Source organism: Anticarsia gemmatalis, chromosome 18, assembly GCF_050436995.1.
Source record: "Anticarsia gemmatalis isolate Benzon Research Colony breed Stoneville strain chromosome 18, ilAntGemm2 primary, whole genome shotgun sequence".
NCBI lineage: Eukaryota > Metazoa > Arthropoda > Insecta > Lepidoptera > Erebidae > Anticarsia > Anticarsia gemmatalis.
In genome coordinates, this window is record NC_134762.1 from 6,935,264 (window position 1) to 6,960,967 (window position 25,704).

General features: G+C 35.8%; 1 protein-coding gene across 2 annotated transcripts in view; it reads left to right on the plus strand.

Moving 5' to 3' along the window:
• Ankle2 (ankyrin repeat and LEM domain-containing protein 2) overlaps positions 1 to 25,704 on the plus strand; it is a 33,040-nt gene that overhangs the window by 3,235 nt on the left and 4,101 nt on the right. For both annotated transcript variants that reach the window (XM_076125766.1, XM_076125767.1), the window contains exons 4-9: positions 19,734 to 19,897; positions 20,914 to 21,054; positions 21,990 to 22,163; positions 22,579 to 22,731; positions 23,200 to 23,414; positions 23,735 to 24,771. In XM_076125766.1, the coding sequence (XP_075981881.1) occupies positions 19,734 to 19,897; positions 20,914 to 21,054; positions 21,990 to 22,163; positions 22,579 to 22,731; positions 23,200 to 23,414; positions 23,735 to 24,771 (1,884 nt within the window). The remainder of the gene's footprint in view (positions 1 to 19,733; positions 19,898 to 20,913; positions 21,055 to 21,989; positions 22,164 to 22,578; positions 22,732 to 23,199; positions 23,415 to 23,734; positions 24,772 to 25,704) is intronic.

Here is a 25,704-nt window from a genome sequence, read left to right on the forward strand (position 1 = left end):
GAATATAAATCATATTGAAAACATTAAAATCATCTGGCATGTTTGCTTTACAAAGGGTACTATATGCCGCCTACACTCATATGAAAAAATATAGTATAATAGAGCTCGTATGATCGGTGTGGGTGTGGTACGTTATTTATTGGCCGACTCGAGTAATGAGCGGCTAATAATGTAGTGTAGGTCGTAAATAGACAAACTAGGCGAACGCGCAATGTAATGTAATGGATGATTTACATTAAATGTTATTGAATCAACTAGTTTTCTTAGTTTTTGGGCCATTGGATATGGTTAGTAGTACTTACACAGTCATAAGCACTGGTGGAGTCAGGTGCATAGAGGGCTCAAATTCCCTATATTTTACCAATTATTTTCCCACTAATCCTGTAAGAGCCTCCTCCCGAAGTGAGAGGGGCAAAGACTTAGAGTCCACATCTCGCCACTACGGACGGACATGTCCTTAAGAGATATGTTAAAAAAAGAATCAAATCCTCTTTAAAAGCATTATTTTCACGCAAAACCAGCGTTTTTTCTTAAAATATAAATCTTAGCATAGTATGTTTCCTTTATGATGTATATACAACTTAAGCTTTAAACTCTGTACCTTTCTAAAGTACAGATCGTATAACGTCATCAATCAATGGAATTGTTTACCAATTTCACTATTGTACAAAGGTCTTTCAAGAAGTTTCCTCGTGTGCAAGTTACTGGCAATGCAATTAGCTTATCAAGCCAAATAACAGCCCGTACGATGTTGAAACATGTTGTATATCGAAAGGGAAAGTTGATGCTCATGCCAAAATAGGGGCCAATACTTTTACTGAAACAATAAACAGTGCGTAATTAGATTATGATGCATCGTTTCAATTAAAATTAAATGGGTAGGTAGGAATAATTTGTTCACAGTTTTGCGTATATAATTATTATTTTGCTTATGTAGGTTTTAGCGTAATGTTAGATAGCATGTAGCTTTCCACACAACAAGCCATTGTGGTGACTTAAAAGTATTATTTCAAACCTAACTTTTGGTTAAAGAAATAAGAAAAAAAGATTACCTATGCCGTAAATAAAGTAATTTCTCCTTAGCTTTATGATATAGATCGAAGATGTTTATAAACCTTTCAAATTATCGGATAACGTATTAGATATTGATTAGATTTCTTATATTATTTAAGGCGTGTTAATTAATAAAGAGTGATCAAAGAAGTTATCTATCACGCTAAAATCGCAACTTAAACTACCTATGATCCATTAGCACAGATAAATAAAAGATTAATTGATACGATCTTCAGAAAGTACACGTTTTATTAAAAAACTTTGTACCTATGTAGACAGACATTGTTTCTGTTCATTTTCTTGCAAAAAATTTGAAGTAGATTCTGCGTAATGACTTTCCGTAAGTTGTATTAAGTTATCTATGACTTGTATGCGTGGAAAGCTTTCCTGGGATAAATATGGTATATGGGAAGTATTTATCTAGATTATAAACTAGTTGTGTATAGAAAATTTATTAAGATTCGTTTGGTACTCTTAGCTTGGAAGAGTATGTTACAAACCTCCTTTTATAGTTTACCTATTCATCCAAACAAACGTATGCATTTATAATACTAGTATGACTGGTAGGTATTAAGATGAAAATGATTCACATCTTTAATCAGTAATGCAACATAGCACAATATTCACTATTGGTCCGTCTGTCCTTGTGTTCAAAGAATTAGAGTAGGTTAAACTAATAATAGAATGTGCCGAATCGTAGGAGGCGCGATAATGGCGAGATTCATTCAAGGATTACGCGACTACGTCGTGTAAATCGCGTGTTGTTTTATCATGAAATTCACGTGTTGAAGTTTATAAGATATCATATGATAGGATATGATGATGTGTAGAAAGCATGATTTAAACGTGGGTGTACTCTGTACGTACTGACGTGAACTGCGCTTGCCCTCGATGAGTGCACGGCCTTTTGACAGTCAGAAATGGATTATGATTTAGCCTTTCAAGAAACGTCATTTTGAGAGCATTGTCCTGTGTCTGAAAATGTTTTCATGTAGCGATGGCAATAAACTCACTTGTGAAAATACTACTGTGCTGTAGCCTATAGTTATCTGTTGACTATCCATATATTGCCCCGTGCAAGCCATCGATGCTTTATCTTATTATAATAGGTATGCCCTACGGCTTTTACGTTTTGATGTGTATTCGTACCGCGTAGCTTAAGATAAATATGGTTTCCGATTAATATTTTTAAGCATCAATTAATTTTAGTGCCTCATTATTCCACCTGTCGTGTTGTGTTTCTCGTACAATACTCCCAAGTGGAAACATTGCCAGAGCTTCCTAGTTTAATGTTTACATTCTTAGCTGAATTATTAGTACAATACCCATTATACCCAACAACGTTAGCCGTTACGTTCTGTCAGGTTGCCAGCTACGATAAAATCTGATACAATCGTCAATCTGACCCAAATTCGAAGATAGGTATGGCCATTTTTACGGGAACATGTCGTCAACCAGAGATGTCGCATTTTTGCCTTAACGATTGTAGGTCAAACCGTATTTGTTGGAAAAGGCATTGCTCTTCCATCTCATATGATGGTAAGCGACGGGATGCTACATGCAAGGGACACCCATTTATCTTGTGTTCGACAGTTCTGAAAGTATTTATTGTTTGGCAGGGCAAATGGCAGTAGAAAATGCCATTAAGTACTCCTGAATACATATAGGGTAAACCACCCAGTAGTCAGCCTTTTAGTGAAAATGTCAATTTGATTTAGCCATATTTTTAACATTTACTACTAGATGTAAAATCATTAGTCATAGTATGAAAGGTAATTTATTAAACTTTAAGAAAAAAATAAAAAAATATCATATTTATAAGATTATTATGGAAAAAATCCACATTAAACAAAATATGGCACTTTTTACCAGTAGTCAGCCCCATTTCGCCAGTAGTCAGCCATGTCTTACCCAGTAGTCAGCCTCTTACTTACTCAATACAAATGTTCTATTTTAAATATATTTTTATTGAAATCTCCAGGAAATAAAGCACATTTGCAATAATACCATGCAGTACAATTTATGCATCCATTAATTTTTAACCCCCGACGCAAAAAGAGGGGTGTTATAAGGTTCGACGTGTCTGTCTGTGTGTCTGTCTGTCTATGGCATCATAACTCCCGAAAGGATGCAGTGATTTCAATTTATTTTTTTAATTAAAGGTGACACATGTGCGAGTGTTTTTAGACATGTTTGATGAAAATCGGTGGAGCCGTTTAAAAGTTGTAGTGGGTTAAAGTGGGGAGATTAACCGAATGTCTGCAAATTTACTCGGACGGGGTCTCAAATGGCTTCGCATGCTGAGAAAGCTGGTGGTGGGAAAGTCAGAATGGCTTAACCTAACCACCAACCTATAAAAAGTATGAAATAAAAAAATATATTGTGAAATCGGGGGTTTTCAAGATTTTAATTTATAGTTATTAGCACTTAGGTAATTGATTTCTAAATGTTTTCTAGTCAATCTTTCTTCACACGGTTCACAGCGATAAAAGTTTATTTTCTGTTCCTTTATTCCATCTGTTTTTCAACTCTCCCCAATCTACAAAAGATGCTCTCTTCTATAAAACTATTTTAGCTTTCTTGATGTGTTGAAACATAAGTCAATGGTAGGCTAGGAAATAGAAGGTAGATGATAGAAGTGACTGGTATCATTCCTTTCTTTTCTCATTTCCCAAAATTCCTTCGTGTTTCGGAAGGCATGGTAAATTGTAGGTCCCGGCGGGCATTCAAGGATCTCTGGCAATCGTTGCCATTAGTCAGAAGCTTGAAAATCTGATAACCAGTCTTATGGTAATCGTGGTATAGCCCAGGTAACTGGGTTGTGGAAGTCATATAGGCAGTTGCTCCATGTAAAACACTGCTATTCAGCTGCATCCGGTGAAACTGGAAGCTGATTCCAACATATCGTGACAGTTTCTTAAGGCAGTCATTTGTTTTTGGGAGTGCACTTAGTCTAGCTTACAAAGCCCCGTATGGTACGGGGCATTTGTGCGACTATTAAACGATTTCGGACTTGTAGTGTCATAATAATGTGTGAAATGCCAAGTACTCGACTCGTTTCCATGATTTTCATAACATTTCTGATCGCCACCATAGCACATGACAATTATTCCTCTTTATACAGATCTTTTGGTCTTTTTGATATGATACTATTCGAAAACAAGTAACTAAGTTTTGTGCCAACATAGCCGTCCACAAATTTGAACCTTAAAGAAAGGATTTAAGACCCAATTTCATTTAGCAAAACTGACGGCCGACTATGGGATATGTAGGTCCAATGGTCGGCCTCATGAAATTCACTGACTTTATATGCGGCCGACTACTGGTAAAATACTATTTTTGTCTTAGAAGAGTTTAGCTCAACGCAATAGTTATGTTGAGAAGTATTCGCCCTGTTAATTTCAACCACATATATGAGAATTGCAAAAAAAACAGTAGTCAGCCACTCATGGCCGACTACTGGATCAACCTCATATTTTGCAAACCCAATAGTCGGCCACGTTAATTTATAATACAAAAGACAAATAAAACGCCTGCAATGCATGATTTTATCGAAGATAAACTATTAAATACTAGCATAAAATATCAATTCGTTCCATATTGCATCAAATTCATTTAAAAACATGCCAAAAACTAAAACACGAATCCTTAACAAAAAAATAGCAATGGCGACGTTTTTGCCCATGTCTTTCATGGCAGTTCATAAGAATGAGTGTAACACGTCAACCTGCCATGCTATCGAATCGTAATTGTGCATATTAGTCAATAAGATTATACAGATTCGATTAATGATTATTTTATTGGTCTTTACTATTTTCTACACTAATTATATGGATATAAAGCCTGTAAAGGCTGACTACTGGTTGGGGGCTGACTACTGGGTGCTTTACCCTACCTAACATCAATTCGTATGAACGTTTTAAATAAAGAAATAAAAAAAGGCAGTTTACGTTTCTCACATTAAACAAACAACAAAATTCAGTGTCTCACACAAGTTTTGGGTTTTCCAAGTTCGTAAAGTCCTCCGGCATAGTGGAATTCGTACTAATTTTTAATGTGGGATTTCCCAAGTAGTCGTTGTCAAAAATAAGTTCCAAGTAAGGAAATATTGTCAAACCATATGTGTGTATTTACACGATATCATAATGTTTTCTTAGCGTTATCAACTTGACCTATTAGTGTATTTAACGAAAACCCAAACAGATAATACGTAAATATTTCCCTGATAGTGTTTGTTATGTTTTGTGATAGGTAATTGTCAATAAGCCTCAATAGAAATTGTATCCGGTTATCCATTCAATGAATAAAGACTCTTTGAACCTGAAGGCCTATTATAGTTCGCGAAAATGAAATTTCGTAAAGTATTGAAGGGTTTGTTCATGATTTTTCTCTATTCTATTTTGACATGGAGTACCTATGCTTCATCATTAGGAATGAACGAAATTTAAACGAATATTCATATTTGTTGTTCATAGCCTTTTTCATTCATTACCTTAACTAAGAAGGTTATTCTCTAGTTTTTAAATCAACATGTCTATTTACTTCAAAAAGATAGGCATAATAAATGGTATTTCAATATAATTTGTTCAGCCAAAATAAATTATCTTACAAAAACAGTCCAGTCTAACCTAATTCAACTTATTATTAGCGTGAAGTATTAGTTTTCCTTTACAATCTATCGGTTTACGCATTACGCTCCAAACAATCAGTTTCTATATTTCACTGCAGTCGTAACTAACAAAATACATTAGTGAAAGAATTTTCAGAATCGGTTTATTGGTTTCCGAGATTAGGCCGTATAAACAAACGTCTTTAATACGAAGTGTAGATGGATAGATTTGTTTTGATGTTTTCCTACTAAGATAATAATTGTAAATGAATGCAAAGTACAAGACTTTGAATCGTTCGACTACAAGACGAGTTTAATTAATTCAATGTAGCGTGTTTATGATAATCATAGCACATGATACTTACACAGTATCTATGTTTTTTACTCTTGTACTTAATTGTACTTACTAAATCATATGAAACGATGAACTTTGTTGTTTGTAAGGGATAATCTATAAAACTCCTGAATCGATTTTAATACGTCTATAGTACCTACATGAGATAGTTTCTATCTCGGAAAATTATTTCAAGATTTCTGCCGTGGACGAAGTAGTTAGTATTTGTAATATTATTATGAAGGTGTATGATACAAGAGCACAATAACAGTCTTGTTACGTGTCGATACAGATTATATAATAACGAAGCGATATTTATAATAACTCTTACTGTTGTTATAATAGCATATAAGTCATACATTGTAGTATTACATAAGAATACATAAATCCTTGTAACCTAGTATATAACTATAAAGTCCTCATATTTTAACATCATCTAAATCAAAACATCTTAATGTATCCTGTTTACTATAATTACTAATCACTTTGTTATTGTCTTTTCTCAGGACTCGCTTATCATATTTACTTTAGCCCTAAAACCATTAGCTAATAAGTTAACGTTTCACATATTGTATTAGTATATAAGCTCGTCCTCGATGTACGAACAGTCAGTTCATAGTTAATTCAGTTCATAGTTAAGTTAGTTCATAGTTAATTTAGTTCATAGTTAGTTCTAAACATAGTTAGTTCTAAATCAATTCTAAATCTTAGTCGTAAATCAGTGTTAATTCATAACTCATATATTATTTCTAAGTGTAATAAATAAAGTTTTATTCTTTTAAAGTGAGTTTGCCATTCGCCTCATAACAAATTTGGCGCAGTCGGTAGGATACTGCAATTGTGAAGACGAAACGCACGTAGGGACAGCATCGCCCAGTCATCGTGTGGTAGCCGACGGCTTTTAACAGTTTTCGCCGAACATGCAGCTCCTGAACATATTGATGTTACTGTGGTAAGTGGCCAAACTCATATGCTCTATTTCCTTGCCTGAAATCCTTAAATCTAACTCCTAGTTCCTAAATCTTATCCAAGTTGTTTTAACCTTTTTGTTATTCGTATATTTACCAAATTTTTTTTTTTACAAAATGTCGATCAAAAGCGAAACTTCAACTTCTCTAGATATAGCGACTCTCCTCAAACTAATTCCCAAATTCGAAACAAATGTACCTGACCAGATCTACGGATTCGTCAGATCCTGCGATTCAGCTTTTAATTTAGCCACAGAGGATCAAAAGCAAATTCTATTAGTGTACGTCCTGAATAACATTACTGGTGTAGGGGCATCAAATATCCATTGCAGACAATATAATAAATGGGCAGCATTGAAATCTTCTCTTATTAGCCAATTTTCAAACGTAAAAACCATATCGCATCTTAATTTAGAACTTCAATCTATGTTTCAAAAACCAAATGAATCTATAACCCAGTATTTTAATAGAGTAGATCTATGCAGGAGTAAAATAGTCGAAAAGTTAAGCACAGAAATCACTGACAGTACTCTTTACGGTAGATTAGCGGTTACCGAAGAAACAGCTTTAAGCGTCTTCGTTAACGGTATAAGCGCAGAGATAGGAGTAATGTTGCGAACCAAAGGCTTTACAACTCTTTCTGAAGCAGGCCGTTTCGCTATACAAGAGGAGAAAATATGTGCAATGAATCGTGCTCGACAGCAAATGTTTCGGTTAACAAACCCAACTCCACCAACAAATCATAATCGTATAAATACCAGTAAAACTTGCAATTACTGTAAAAAACCAGGTCATTTAATTTCAGAGTGCCGAAAAAGGCAATTTAACAATTATAAAAATCTACAGTCGAATCAGGTAAACCAACGTGCGCTTCCAGCTCCTAAGCCTAAAATTCATAATTTAAACTCCAAAGCGACCCCGGATCTGGACATGTCCGAGGAAACCGCTTCTCGATATTATGTCCAGACAAAAATGATCCAAAATCAAGTCCCGCTGGAGGATCTCCAGCTATAACAAAACAAATTTCTAGACCAGTCCATCGGGGACACATAAAAAACACGCAAGTTTCGCAAAGTCTATCAGTGTATCGGACACAACTTCGCGACGCTTTTACTCAGACTGATTCTCAAACATCGCCAAGTCTACCAGTGTATCGGACACAACTTCGCGATGCATGTATTCAGGCTGAAATCCAAACAATAATTAAATCTAATCCTATATCATTTAATAACTCTAGCTCTAGTATTAAGCAAAAATCTACTCCTAAATCTTGTACTAAATCTGACGCTCAATCTGAAACTAAATCTAATATTAAATCTAATACTAAATCTGATACTAAATCTGACACTAAATCTAATTGTAAATCATATACTAAATCTAATTCTAAATCTCGTCTGAACTCAACAAAATCAAAGATCACGAAATCCATCAGAATATCTTCTTTAAACGTACCTCCTGAAAATCTTCTACACTGCAAATTCCATATTGAAGGCAACCCAGTTACTATGCTAATAGATACCGGCGCAGCCATTTCTGTCCTCAAAAAGGAAAAGATTGGTAACGCACCTCTAGATGTATCGGACATCGTATCTATAGTTGGTATATCTGGAAAAGATTCTTCAATACAAAGCTTTGGCACAGCACAAATTGCTCTAGACAATTTCTCTAAGTTTAAATTTCATGTAGCTAATCTTAACATAGAAGTTGACGGAATTCTTGGTAATGATTTTATGACTAAATTTAATGTTAGTATTCATGTTCAATCTAAAACAATGCGTGTACGAGACCGTTCCTATAAATTGTTCAATATAGGTGAAATCACAAAGGGATCCTCAGATACAAACCAGTTAATAGGGTCAAGGGCCGAAACAGTAATCACATGTCTCACTAATGATGTACAGAATGGTCCCGCAATCATAGACAAACAAATAATTAACAAAGACATAACTATTCCAAACGCACTAGTGACAGTCAAAAATAACAAATTTCTAATTACATGCGTAAACATTAGTGACAAAGACAAATTAATAGATATTCCTATAATTAAAGCAACGAGTTTTCAAACTATTGACTTATCTCAGAATATTCATACAATTAACTCAACAAATATTAAATACAACGTCCATGATAAGAGGTTAAAGGTAAAACAATTAATTCGACAAGATCATTTAAATAACGAAGAGAAACAGTCATTAGATAAAATCATCAACAACTTCTCAGATATATTTTATATAGAAGATGAGCCTCTTACATTCACAAGTCATACAAAACATACAATTCCAACTACCTCAGATGTTCTTATCAACACTAAAACTTATCGGTTTCCTTACGTACATCAGCAAGAAGTCAAATCTCAGGTTCAAAAAATGCTAGACCAAAACATAATTCAACCTAGCACATCGCCTTGGAGCAGCCCCATTTGGGTAGTACCTAAAAAACTAGACGCTTCAGGAAAACAAAAATGGCGTGTGGTGATAGACTACCGCAAATTAAACGAAATCACAATCGGAGACAGTTATCCCTTACCTAACATAACAGACATTCTAGACAAATTAGGTCATTCAATTTATTTTACTACATTAGATCTTGCTTCTGGTTTTCATCAAGTCGAAATGGACCCTAAAGACATACCTAAAACCGCGTTCAGCACTCCATATGGTCACTATGAGTTTCTTAGGATGCCTTTTGGATTGAAAAATGCACCCGCAACATTCCAAAGAGCCATGGACAATGTTCTCTTAGGTTTACAAGGTGACCGTTGCTTTGTCTATCTTGACGATATTGTGGTATTCGCATCAAGCCTTCAAGAACACGAGCAAAAATTAACCGAAGTTTTTAATCGCCTTAAGCAGCATGGTTTAAAGGTCCAACCAGATAAATGTGAATTTATGAGAAAAGAAGTAGCATATCTCGGTCATATTATATCAAGTGAAGGTGTTAAACCTAATCCGAGTAAAGTAGAAGCAGTTCAAAATTTCCCAATTCCAAAATCATGTAAAGATATCAAATCATTTCTAGGTCTTGCAGGTTATTACCGCAGATTCATTCCAAACTTTAGTAAACTAACTAAACCTTTAACATGTCTTCTTAAAAAGGACACACCATTCATTTGGGGTGAAAGCCAACAAGAAGCCTTTGATAAATGTAAAGAAATTTTAACCACAACTCCCCTTCTTCAATATCCAGATTTTAACAAAGAATTTATTTTAACTACGGATGCTTCATTATATGCTATCGGTGCTATACTTTCTCAAGGAGAAATAGGCAAAGACCTACCTATTGCATACGCATCAAGAACATTAAACAAAGCCGAATCTAATTACTCAGTGATCGAGCGCGAAGCCTTAGCCATCGTATGGGCAGTCAAACATTTCCGCCCATATCTATACGGTCGTAAATTTAAAGTCGTAACTGACCATATGCCTCTTAAATGGCTATTTAGTATCAAAGATCCCGGTAGTCGTTTAGTCCGTTGGAGACTAAAACTTGAAGAATATGACTACGAGATCATTCATAAATCAGGTAAATTTAATACAAATGCAGATGCATTATCCCGACCTCCTATTTTGAATTCTAACGTAATCAATTTAACTCAAGATAGTCCAAGTCCTTCAGACCACGTAGAACGCAATGACAATAAATTCCCATCCGATGAAGATGACTATATGCAAATTAATTATGAACATTTCCTTTCTTTACAAGATCCTGATATTAATTGCTTTGATCCTTCTATTATAAAAATCTCACCGAATCAATTATTAGATCCTAGACATAAAAACATATTCCTACCCATATCTTGTAATCACGCTGACCATAATAATTTACTAAATCAAGCTTTATCTTTATGCGCACCTGTCAACCTAGATAAACCAAAATCACTCTATAGTGTAGATCACATTATTTCTAGTGAAAAGCAAAATTTTTATTTATGTTATACAAGACCCAACCATTTCGATCCTTGGGACAGTGAAAGTTACTTCAAAGCACTTTTGTCCTGTCTACAACACCATAATATAGATACTCTTTATATTCCCGATCTTAAGTATGATACAACTTGTAAATTATTAAATAATGAGCAACTGCGTATTTCAGCATACCTAGGCCAATATTATAATTGCGAAATTATCATTTGCGAAAACAAAGTAAAATATCCTAAACCAGAAGAAATTCCGAAAATTCTTAAAACATTCCACGATGAACCACTTTCAGGACACCGTGGTATTTCTGAAACAACAAAAAAGATTCGCGAAGAATATTATTGGAAAGGAATGACCAATGATATCAAAAATTATATCGACTCTTGTCTCACCTGTCAACGGAATAAAATTCAGAGAAAGAATTTTCAAGCTCCCATGGTTATTACCTCCCAATCCACTGAACCATTTGAACGTGTCTCAATTGATCTTGTTTCATACTCAGAAATAAGTGATAACAGTAACAAGTATATTTTAACTTTGCAAGATGATTTAACGCGTTTTGTACAAGCTTATGCTATCCCAGACAAAGAAGCCGTAACAGTAGCCAAGCAACTACTACATTATTGTCAACATTTCGGGGTTCCCAAACGTTTTCATTCTGATCAAGGCACCGAATTCATGAATAAAGTTATGAAACAATTAGTAAAATTTCTAGGATGCAATCAAACATTCAATACTGCATACCATCCACAAACAAACGGTGCTCTAGAAAGGTTCCATGCAACATTACGCGACCATATTCGTATGTATTATAATCGTCATTTAAAAAACTGGGATCACATCATTCCATTTGCAATCATGTGCCACAATACTTCCACTAATGCTTCTACGGGTTACACTCCCCATGAACTCCTTTTCGGATTTAAACCTCGTCCATTTTATTCGTTAAAACCAATTCCAGAATATAACGCATGTGACTATTTAAAGGACTTAAACGAACGTCTTCGAGTGTCTCGTGATACAGCTCTGATTAACTTAGAAAGAATGAAAGAAAAAGCTAAAGAACGCTATGATAGTCAAATTAAAAACCCAATAGAATATAAAGTAGGTTCAAAGGTATTGTTACGAGTTCCTAATCCTAATAGTTTAGATGCAAAATGGGATGGTCCATACGAAGTGTTACGTGTAGGCTTTAATGAAAATTATTTGATTCGAAAGGCAGGTAAAAATCAATTAGTGCATGCAAACCGTTTGCGACCTTATTTAGATAATAATATGTAGTAGAGATAATTAATGTTAGATATATATTAAGTAAAATTTATTTATAATTTCCAGGGTCTGTCATTTTACAACAGCCCAGAATGACATATCTTTACTCCAATCCCTTTATAGTCCTAGTTATATACTCAATTATATAATCTGTTCCTTTATTAACCTCGTAGTTGTAATATTATTATACAAAATTTATAAATTTATTAAAATACGAATTCAAAATTATCGTAAAACTAATAGAGACAATGTTGTTACTATTGCAGGGCAACCAACGGAATCGTTGCCAATATAAATTTCTCCCAACCTCTCACTTCCAACGCTGGAATATTTTATAACGAAGAAGGCCAAATATTAATTAGCGAAGAATCATGGAAATTAATCATATATCGTGATCTGAAGCCCCTATTCATTTCCTATGAGTCCTTACAACGACTTTCAAATAATTTTAATTCTATGTCATTTAAACATTTGAATTTCCCTACTGTTCTTTCAACTAAATCTTATCTTAATGTTAGCTTAAATAAAATCGAAAATAGACTCTCAGAACTAAGTATGTATCTAGGTAAGAATTCACGCCAAAAGAGAGAACTGTTAGATGGTTTGAGTTCTGTTTTAAAATGGCTTATTGGTACTCCTGATGCCAAAGATGCCAAACATTACAACGAATACATAGATCTTCTCGAGAAACAAAATCTAGAAATGTCTGAACGAATGCAAAAACAAATTCAAATTACTAGCTCAACTATAAAAAACTTTAATGAAACCATATTTAAAATATCATTCGATGAACAAATTATCAACGAAAATATACGTCGCTTAAATGACTACTTCAACAAAACCGAAAATCTAGTGTTTAATTTAAAGATAACTGAAGATATTACATCTATTACTATACAAATTCTTGAATTGGCTACAAATCTCGAAAACGATATCAATGACTGCCTTACAAGTATCCTCTTTGCTAAATCAAACATTATCCATCCGTCTATTATATCCTTGAAAAAATTATATAATGAATTACTACTATCTAATAAATTAAGAACGAATAAAAGATTAGTTACTTCCGTCTCTATAGAAAACATCCATACACTTCTAGATTCTTCATATCTATCAGCCTACGTCTTCTCTGATCGACTAGTTTATATTTTAGAATTCCCATTAGTTCAGAATGATCCTTTAACTTTATATCATATATATTCAATTCCTATCCAACATCCTAATTCCTCTTTCCACTCAACTATTATCCCTGAGCATACTTACCTGGCCACTAACCCTAGTGGACAAAGATATGTCTCAACGAGTTTGCTGAACAACTGCAAAGTCTACGCTTCACGAAAAAGCATCTGTAAAGACCTCGTGATCTACGATTCTTCAGCACGACCAATCTGCGAGATGGATATCCTCCTCAGTAAATCGACAACAATCCCTACGACTTGTACAACCACAACATTTCCTGCCGAAATTCAAACGTTTCAACCTCTTGGCAACAATAAGTGGCTCTACATTTTAACAAAGGATACTCACTGTGTATTACAATGTCTGAATGAAATTTCCAACCACAAACTTCAAGGATCCGGAATCATAAATCTACCTGAGGGCTGTAAACTCCACACCGGATACAGCACTCTGTCAGCATATCAGTCATCAGAAGACAATGTCACATATCCAGTCATCGTGCCCGACATCAGAACTGAAGATTGCTTTGAAATACCCGAAGACATCAAGACTCCAACTCTACTTCCTATAGCCATCAATGATGTACCATTAGATGCATTAAAAACTATCAAGAATCATCTAGACACTTACTCTCAAGAACTACAAAACTTACGGTCTAAATCAGCATCTCAAAGGTTCTTAGAGAATAACCGAACTAGTTTTTCATGGTTCTATTTTATATTGGGTATATTCATGTTAACATTTCTCCTGTTGAAACTATTCAGTCGATGGTATAGATTTACCCAATGTACAAACGAAAGAGGATGTATACAAATCTTTAATAACTGCTTTGACAACTCCTCCAGAAGACGATCCAGTCAAATTAGTATCCCAATGAGGACCATCACTCATAATACTTCATGTATCTCAGAAGACGAAGACGAAGAAAATAATGCTACAAGAATACTGCCACCATCTTCTCAAAGTTTAGGCGCCAACGCCCAATCTTTGTTCTAAGGGGGGAGGTGTTATAATAGCATATAAGTCATACATTGTAGTATTACATAAGAATACATAAATCCTTGTAACCTAGTATATAACTATAAAGTCCTCATATTTTAACATCATCTAAATCAAAACATCTTAATGTATCCTGTTTACTATAATTACTAATCACTTTGTTATTGTCTTTTCTCAGGACTCGCTTATCATATTTACTTTAGCCCTAAAACCATTAGCTAATAAGTTAACGTTTCACATATTGTATTAGTATATAAGCTCGTCCTCGATGTACGAACAGTCAGTTCATAGTTAATTCAGTTCATAGTTAAGTTAGTTCATAGTTAATTTAGTTCATAGTTAGTTCTAAACATAGTTAGTTCTAAATCAATTCTAAATCTTAGTCGTAAATCAGTGTTAATTCATAACTCATATATTATTTCTAAGTGTAATAAATAAAGTTTTATTCTTTTAAAGTGAGTTTGCCATTCGCCTCATAACACTGTGCTTTAGAAGTATGTTTACAACGATTAATTTGGTACATTTTTTCTTAACGTTTATTTAGTTTTGCTTGCAATTAAGTCCTTTCTTCTTTCCCAGTCTAGCATACTCTTTCGGTAAATTAGTTTCGAACTGTTTTGTGGGTACCTACATCATTTATCGGTGAAATACAAGTTTATTTAGTAAATATGGACTGTTTTTAGGGTTATGACTCATGAATAAATTGCTCTAGTGATTTTGTTGTCCACGGAAATGTATTCTTTTTAGCCATCCCGCTAAAGTTTAGATACAAGAGAATTAATTTATCGAGGATTACGGAGGAAAGCTTCCTCATAATTTTTGCCTTCAGCTATAGTAGGTATATGACTAGTAGAGTAGAGGCGCCCATAGCCAGTTGCGCTCACCGGTCGGTAAACGATCTGTGGGTTAAGCAACCGTTGGCGCGGTCATTGTATAGATGGGTGACCGCATAGTGGTATTTGAGCTGGGCGTCTCCGTGCTTCGGAGGGCACGTTAAAAGTCGGTCCCGGTTGTTGTCTACTAAGATAACAGTCGTTAAGCCACGTCAAAGGCCTCTCGGGCGGCTTGAACAACTTTGACACTAGGTTGACCACTAACCATACGACAAACAAACAACTAGTAGTAACCCATAGACGGGGTATATCTCAATACTTTTTACTTGTGTAGTTTACGTTATATCGTTGAAAAAGTCTGTCATTCCTCCATTAGTTTAACAAACACCTGTTCAAACTGTTTATTATTAAAGCACGTATCTTTTATCGTGACTTTTAAACTAGCATGTTTATTTGCTCTTACGCCTATACGTGTTATGACAACACTTACTTATTATTTATGTATTACATTGTATGACTCCAATGTAAACAGTGATATGACACATGAGAAAAAAATAAACAATTGCGTTGTATTTTTTGTCGCTTATCTTTTAACGTTGGGTATATAGCTACGAAACTGTGTATTGTGATGCTCAGCTTGCATTTAAAGTTTTATCCCCTATTTCTGCAGCTTAGGGCGTCGATTTTATAAGACTGTAGCCTATATACCCTGGATTTTGATTATTTTCGTCCTTAATTTTACGATAATAGGTCGCTACTTGCCCGGGCAAAAGGTTTACCGTAGATTTTCTAAGAAACAAACACACAAATAGAAAGGACATCCTTCATGTCAGGCCTTTCCTGTCGATATGTACCATTTATTTTACTACTTATAAAAAACGCCAAATATATGGAACCTGCACGACCCTAAGAACACAAGCAAGGAGTATAGATTAGTTATGAACAAATATCGCTATGTCGACGGAAAATATCCATTGAATTCTCAATAAAAATCTATTGAACTATTTAAATGGCGAGGTGAGAAAGGTGTCATGTCAATGTGGTCTCTGCGTCAAATAGCAGTGACCTAGGAATCACAATAACAATTGCACATATTGAATGACGTCATCTTATTTCCTACATAGAACAATCAATTCTGTGATGTGACATGTCTGATTGTCTGACTCAGGTCTGGTAAAACCACAAACCGACCCACATTTTTGTCGATCTTTTGTGTTTTGCGTATTCCATAGTGCATTGTGTTCATGTATGGGTAAAACAAATTATTATTTAATGTGTTTAATCTGGCTGTAGCTTAAATACAGGTGGCAAACCTCCAATTTCCACGGAGATTAGGCTAGAGGAGGCTTCCTATTTGCCCTATAAAACCTTTAAGTCATGGGCCCAAGGGGTCTCAATAACGCCAATGTACACAAGGTTTCTTTGAAAAACACAAACCGTGACCATGGCCTATTACAATCTTTCGCATTACAGTTACAAGACAACCATTACAATAATTACAGAGTAATTGCTCATAAAAAACGTTTCCTAAGAAATCCGCTTGTAGATTATTAAGTTAAAGCAAGTTAGTACAAAACTGTCGTCACGTCCTACATACCTGTGGAATGAAAGTGGCACGTGGGGTTCAACGACCTCATTAGTTATTGACTCGACACCTACCTAAGTAACGTGTTCAAATAATATAGCACGACGAAAAGTGGAGAAAGTTGGGACTTGAAAATGTAAAGAAAATTTTATATGTATAAGTTATTTTCTGCTTAAAAGCATTGTAATTATTGTTAAACAAGCATTAAACTGTTAGCTAAGTGTATCTATCTTACTTATAAAGTCACGCCTTTTAAATCCCAAGGTATGGGCACTAATAATGTATGAAATTCATTCACGTTTCTCCAAGTCCCGTGTAATGCATACTGTGTATTTGATGAAAATCTTTTTACATTTGAAGCAGTAGTTCAATATGAGGTGTGAAAGGTATTTTCTGGAGATCTGTATTGAAACCTGTATCCCAAATAAATAGTTTTAATTTTGCGGGTGTTTTAACAGCTAAGAATCAAAATCCACACGACATTAAGTACTAGATGTTAACTACTAGTCAGACTTTCAAAACTATAAACTTTTTGTTCAGTCATCTCTCAAATGCATTCCCAAGTTTCAATACCTAAGTGAAAGTCTAGTCTTAACCAACTACAAAGATTACTCATCTATGAAAGCTTCAAACTAATAGCTATACTAAATAGCTGTGAAATGAAAGTACTGACTGTTTTCATGCGTCACAGTAATGGCGACTCACGCCTCAAATAATTAAGGCTCATTTAATTAAAGTAGGCCTCATAAAAAGGTCACCAGTCTAATAGCTCTATAGACACGCAATCCCCTAAACACAGTGTTTTATCCACTTATGCTAGCGTTTGGGCCTGCGTTTTTATTTGAGCAGGTAATCAATCGATGACCATTCCTGTTAACAACTTAAATAAATAAATTTAACCCATTAATGTCCCACTGCTGGGCAAGGGTCTCCTCCCGTAATGAGGGAGGGGTTAGGCCTTGAGTCCACCACGCTGGCCTAGTGCGGGTTGGGGACTTTGCATGCCCTCAATAATGTTTTAAACATATTTTTAGGCGTGCAAGGTTTCCTCACGATGTTTTCCTTCACCGTTGGAGCATGTGATAATTATTTCTAATACACACATAACTTCGAAAAGTCATTGGTGTGTTGCCTCGGGTTCGAACCTGCGACCACTTGCGTGGGAGGTGTCAACTTAAACCACTCGGCTATCACTGCTCTAACAACTTATCATTGACAAATTAAATTGCATTGAATTGAATAAGTAAGAACTTAACACAATCCGCGACTTCGGGCGATCGTTTGATCGTTCAGTTGCTTATAAATTATATTTTTTTACTAGATAGTTATATAGTTTTTTGGTCTCGGCCTACCTCTTTGGGAAAAAGGAGTGATATTACGTATGTTTGTATTAAAACCTGCTCTGTCATTCAAGGAAAATAAAGCTCACTATTTGTGATATAATTTCTATTTTTAGTTGAAAAGCGTGCAATTTCCCCAGCAAAGAAAAAAACTAACAAAGTTTTCCTCGTTATTATATTAGATGTTATTACTCACCGTTTTCCTATGGTAACACCCTATTATGAATTGAGTATAAAATTATTTGCTACTTTGACTGAAAACTATTGAATGAAGCACTTGTTTAATAATTTTCAGGCAAAATTAGCGGAATACGGAGTTTATCTTAAGGGAAAGGGTTGTAAAGTCTCCCAACACGCGCTTGGCTTATATCCAGCTTAGTAAATCAATGTTCTGTTCACTATTATTTTGATAAAAGCCATGTGCCCTGCGAAATAGAGCAATGTTAAATGATACTACGGTTTCCTGATGCAATAGTTTACTGCCAACTAGGTATGGAGGATATCTATCGGTAAAATAGCAGAGAAGTAGTTTTCAGTCATAAATGATTGACAGAGTAATCTTTCGTGGTATTTGAACTGATCTGAACAACATATCTGATCAATCTGATCTTATATCTGAACTTTGTCTATATTTGGAAAGAAACTAGTAAGTCGGTCTAGATAATTTCTAATTTACGTGCTATTATAGTCTCTCAGAAGCTTTACAAGCAGATGATTGAAGATTAAATTTTGATTGAAAAAGAGATTTTTGATGTCCGGTAGCACATTAACATATAAAAATAAATAATTTGGATGCAGTTACTTAAGTAACACTTAAGTATAAATTAATTATTATGTTAATACAAAATGCGATACAGAAATTAAAAGAAAGTTAAATGAACTCGCAAGTAATAAATCCTAATCGCGTAATTATGTAAAAAAGGAAACGACGCAAAAACTTAATTAATTCTAAACACAGTTTTTTCACGCAAGCAGAAACAAAGTAATTTTTTGTTAATTTATATTTATATTGGACTATGGTTCTTAGCAAGCAGAAAAACTTTCGACTAAAACAAAAACTATTGGAATAATGTATGAAGTTTTTCATAGTAATAGATATTTGGCCTTTTAGTTTTTCTATGTACTTACCTATCGTGTATTGATAAGCGTACTCATAACTGACGTAACGTTTTTTGTTACATTTCTTTATTCAAATAGAGTGTAAGATACCGGAGCTCCTAACACAGATGATATGATGATAATATGATAATAATTGATACGTTGATGATAATTTAGGAGTGTCGAAATGAAACCGCTCTGTATGATTGATAAATGGACACTAAATTTATTGCTGAAATGTATGTATAAAATTAGGTAAATCGGCGCGGCGCAGCGCGCAGCGTCAGCCGTTTTATAAATGCTAATTATGCGGTTCACCGTACATAGAGTTAGAATCTAAATACCATCAATTGTATACGTAGCAATAAAATGGTGAAAACGTTTATACCATTGATATATTGTTAGGAAAAAATCATCAGCATCAAATGGCGTACATACATACATAAAAACACGCCTTTTTACCATAAGTATAGGCGCAAACTAAATACCGGTACAGAGAGTTATTTTTATTAAATTTGACATAAACTAATACATTTTTTTTTGTTACAGCGGTTATGGGTGAAAAGCCTTATCCCTTCAAGGCGCCGTCTCCACAAGAGATGGTGGCGTTGCGCAAGGCGATCGAAGCGGGGCTTTCCACCACCGTCCGCGATAGAGTGTGGGACAACCCTAGGTTTCTAGTCAGCAGTGGCAACACGCCCTCTATATTACAGGTAAATATAAATAATATCTACTGCCTCCGTGGTGCCGAGGTTAAGGTCACCACGCCGCTACCATTGCGTCGGGAGGTCGTAGGTTCGATTCCTATACGGAACAATTACTTGTGCGATCCACAAATACCTATTTGTTTCGGTCTGGTTGTGCTTTTTGTCCGTTGCTTGTGTTGTTGCAGGAGTTGCCTTTAAAAAAAAAAGCTTTACTATCCGAGCGCCTGCCTTGGGATTTAAGACGCGTTTCGTACACGGACGTATACGTCGTACTGTGACGTCACGAGCACGTTCGCTTGACTATTGACGGCCAATATAAACTTGCTCTCTAGCTAATCTCATTTGAGTTTAAAAAAGACTTTTAAGGCTTAAAAGAAATCAACACTAGTTCAAAAGAGATTTTTTATTATGAGAATTATGTTGACTTCCGAATTTTTCAAAATGCCCATAACAATTTATTCGCTTCCATTAGCTATAAAGTACTTCAGAAAACCTTTGTGATGTATTAAAATAGATAAACACTAGTAAAGTAGTGAACTTGTATTTGGTATTCAATGGCAAGCATTAGCATTCAATCGCTGTGCGCGGGTTACCTAACTAGCTGTTAATGACACACTTAGTACCTGAATATGTTACTTTATTACTATGTATAGCTTCATATGTGATTCTGGAACTGTTTTATTAAGATTAAGATTCAGCAGAGGTTTTCTGGCTGTTCGAAATGGCACAGGCACACATATTTTCCATCTTATATTTTATAAAATGTGATGAATGAAATTCGTAGAGCACAGGTTAATCCTGGAGTCCATCACGCTGCCCTATGCGATTTAAGGACTAAAGACGCCTTCAAGAAATGTGTTAAAGCACTTATAAGCTTGCAAGGTTTCATCACGTTAGAACAAGTGATAATTATTTCTAATACACATATAAATTCAGAAAGTCCTTAGTGTGTTGTGTCGGGCTCGAACCATTGACCACTTACTTGGTAGATGAAGGTTTCATATTTTTTTTTCTACCAACAGGAAGGTTCCCGATACAACGCACTGCACGTGGCGGCTAAGGCTAAAAACGCGGAGATCTGCAACTTAATACTGACGACGGTCGGCAACCCTATGTTTGTACAGACGTTGTACGGCACTGACGCTGATCCTGACTCTTGCAAGGTATATAACACAAACCTTTGTTATTCTTCTTCTGCGCCAAATTTTGCTTAACACATTCACTGCTCCGGAAACGTCTGTGCGTTTCGTAATGCAACAACTAGGTGCCACTAAAATCCAATGGACAGTGAACGTGTTAACCCACAGATCGTTTACCGAATGGTGAGCGCAACTGACTATGGGCGCCTCTAAACTAAACCTTTATTAAAGAGTCTATTGTCCTGACAGTTTCGTTTTCTTTATGAAATAAAATTAGCCAAATGACCACAAATATCGTACGTACACGATGTGCGTATACCGACACGCACGTACGTATAATATAGTATACGTACCTATTTCTTATTTTACTTTTATATAAACGTAAAATATTTTATTATATTTGTCTTTAGACGCGAAATTGACATTTGGTACAATACAAATGCTCATAAAGGTCTTCAGTTTAAGGTGAAAGGTGATATATCCGAAAACAATCTATTGTTAGTCATTGCCGTCCACATTACTATTGCGAAATTTCTCAAGTAAACCTGCAATTGATTTAACAAATGATCTTTCAAGTAATATTAATTAAGATACACTGAAAGCATATTTACTCTCACGGCGATAGGTCGAACACATAAACTTTTTTTATCAACCTTTTATGTCCTTTTGTTGGGCAATATATTTGTAGCGGATCGCTACATGCAGCGACATCTACTGGGACGAGCGAACTAACACCATCACGCGCAGTGTGACTGACGTCACAAGTTCTGAATCGCGCTATCAAAGTTTGCACAACTTTACTCGCTTTATATACAAGTTCCCGACTAGAACTGTCGGGCAGCCTAGGCCCACCAGGCACGATCACCTCGCCTGGTCGGAGGATCCTCCCTTTGTGTTGGAGGAACATGATCACCTCGTTCCTCCACATATTGAACATATAGAAATGTTTGAATTTGCAGGAATTCGCTGCAATCCTAGTGGACCGTTACCTGAACACGCCGGACAAGGCGATGAACGAGACGCCGCTGCACTTCGCCGCTAAGTTCGGCGCCGAGCACGTGGTGGACGTGCTCACCTCCTTCCCGCAGTGCAACACCACCGCCGTCAACAAGTTTGGAGAACAACCGAAGGATGTAAGTGTAGCCATACCACTATAGGAGCTGTTACGTTTTACGTATTTGAATTTTCCGTAGAGAAATAACTGGTTTTCTTTTTAATTAGTGTACTGTAGGTATCATTTGAAGAATACCCTTAATACTTAAATCTTTTTTTTGTTTTATACAGACCATATTTTGGAATGAAATCTCTTCTGATTTTAATAAAATTTAGTTTTTAGTAAACTTAACTAAGTAGGTACATGAACAGTTAGATTTTTATATTTATTCGACATTCAATATTTATGAATTTCTCAAATCATCTAATAAGCCATTGTAACACAAAATAGCATCCAAATATTTGTAAGACACACAAAATTACATCTAAGCCGCCGTTTAGGAGTAATTACGTATCGAAGAACTATATTAAGTATATTATTATTACGTTATTCAGATAATCTGCAAGCGCGCGACGACGAGCGTGCCGGAGGTGGAGCGCAACATCTCGAGCATGCTGCAGGAGCGCTACTACGTGCCCGTGCTGCACACGGAGGACGGGAGCGCCGCGCCCACCATCGGCAGGCCTTTCACTCCCGCCTTACCACCGGTATGCATCACACATCTACTATTTAAAAAGACTGATAAATAAATCAATTAAAAAGGCGGTTGGTTTTGTCTCGTGACTATTACAGACACAAAGAATGGGCTCAAAAATCAACCAAGCCCGGACCCTTATTAGATCATACAAATTATTCCATTTGTGAATCAAGCTCGTGACACCATTTTACTAGTGTCCAGTTTCATATATTGAAAACGTAAAGGCGATTCGTTGTTTTCGATGTTGTTTTATAGGTTTTACGTTTTACAGAGGTCTGTATAGTTTATAATTATACCGATATTGGCAATATGAGAGAGAAGTAATATAGACAAATTTTTAAATACTGCTCAATAACGTGTTGATTTGTCCCAATCTCTTGCTCTAAAAAGTTAATTAAAGAAACTCGTATTGCTTATGACAAGTGAAAACTTATCTGTATTTATACAGCAGCTTTTAATAGTGAAACTAATGTTGCAGGAAATAAACCCCGACCCCCTGGCCCCTCGCTACGAGATCCGCGCCTACGCGGGTCCGATGGAGGCTCGCGCGGCGGACCTGTTCCGTCGGCGCTGGAAGACCCCGCCGCGCTCCCCGGCGCCGCCCGCACAGTCGCAACGACACGACACATATAGTCCGCGACCACACACCTTCAGGCTCAAGGAGACTACGAAAGGATTGGAGACCGTTGGCAGGTATACAATACTGATGTTAATTTTATTTACTAAAATATTGTAAATGTAACCAATTGGAAATTCGTAAATACTATTTCTATTTTCTGAACCAACAAAATTCTATTCATTTGGAATAGGTAAATAGAAACGATATGCTTTTGGATAGATCATCGATTTTGGTAGAGGACAAAACCTTGGTGACCAGCGTCGAAATAGAGACGACAAAGTTTCTTACTTCTTAAAATTGCCACTATTTACTGTGTGAAAGGAAAAATATTTATGACAAGATGCATAGAATTTATTTTTAATCGGCTAATTAATTTTATTTTCTCATTTTTCAGAACCTTAGCGGAACAAATGAAAGTGGGATGGAAAGAATACTGGCCGTTTTTAGACACGTTCACAGACTTAAGAACACCAGAAGGCCTTAATTTACTAGAAAACTATCTTAAAACCAAATACGAGAGCGCTTGTTCTATAGCATACAGTGACAGTTGCGCGCAGTCGCATCACATTGACGACCTTACACTCTCGAGAATAAGCTTAAGTATCCAACAAAGTCCTTCAAAAGATTCCACGTTAAGCCCCATGTCGGAACTATGCGTAGCTTTGAAGTCCTGTAAAATATCTAATGAGAAACCGCACTGGAGGAAAACAGACCCGTTGAGACAAAGGCTTTGTAGGCAACCTACAGCTAAAATAGTTAACGGTGATACTCCCCCCACTGTCAACCATACAGTCAGCCAGTTATTATGTATTGAAAGAACCTGTCTAGTTTTCGCTAAAAGAATAGCAGACGCGTTGACGTTCTCGCTGAACGCAGAGCCGGAGACCGCTGGAGAATCTCTCAAATCCGAAGCCAAACATTTACAACACACTATATTTACATACATGGACGATGAGAGGTTTCAAAAGATAGATTTCGCGTTAATACACTCGAGATTAGCGCAACTAGCCGTCTACAAACTGAAACAACAGACGACTGATTTGGACGACGTGAACAGCCTTTTAGAGTTTTTAATAAAATTGCGTTGTCCCAACGACGATATATTTAGTTCTGACGATGAAAGGAAACCTGTTTATAGGGGCTCGAGTAGGGTTAGATTGACACATGTTATTGACAATCATGTGAGGTGCTTAGCTAGTTTTATATGCGAGGAGTTGACTGAGGGAGAGGTTGTCAAACCTCCGGCTACTTCGGAGGTGGGATGTACGGAACTATGGGAGAAGGCCGCGAAGTGCAGATGTGACTGGAAGATAGAAGCGTTCGAGAGGAATAGTAAGAAAAACGCGTCGTTCAGGAAAAACAGATCTATATTGTCTACTAGTCCGAAGAGTGAGAGCTTTATTAGAAGACTGACGTTCGACCATGATATTGGTAAGTTTGTTCTTTATTATTTGATTTATTAATAGTGTAACAATCATTTTGATCTTTTCATTTGTGCTATTGCATGCTAGCAGGCTTTATAAGCATAGATATTTCAAGTTATTGATCGCGAATAGTAGCTAGCTTCTCATCAAACCTAGCCAATCATAACATAAAAACTTCCATTAAATGAAGACGTTTTTCGAAGTATTGTAGATGTCAATATTTTCAGGATTATCTGCTCTTATCTCACTCAAAGCAGGGACCCTGGTGATGGGTGGAACTCCAATTCTAAAGAAATTAGCGAGTTTATTTATTAAAGCTATACAGCAAACAAATTGTCGAAAACGAAATGCAGTGATCACTCTATTCTTAAAAGATAACAAAGTCTTTCTAGCATACAAACCTATCTCACTTTTAAACTATGATTTCAAGTTCTTTACAAATGTAAGCATAAATCAATTTGTCATAAAGCTTCAAGGGTTGCCACCCAAGCAAATCAGTTTTCTTAGAAACTGTGCTGTATTCCTTAACATTCCTACGCAGCATGTTAAAAACATCAAAGATTTTTATTTTTGGCTGTATATAGCATTAATGAACTCGGATTCAAAAGCAGATTATGGTCTTCATAATAGACTATATAGATATTTGTATGAAACCGTCCCGGCCGTCCAAGTCAAGAAAATAAATAATAATACCCAGTACAGAAATTTAATTAATTTGCATCGAGGAGTACCGCAAGGAAACGCGCTGTCACCCAATCTTTCAACCGGAAAAATGGTATTGGAAATATTGGCAAAAGACTGGACAAGACAGGACTGTAACATGAACGGTGAGTACACCTTACAGCGTAGTTTTATTATCGTCAATATACGCTGTCTGGTGTGCTTAAAACCGCAATAGCATGCATGGCTTATGGCCTAAGCTATTCAGCTGGATAAACAA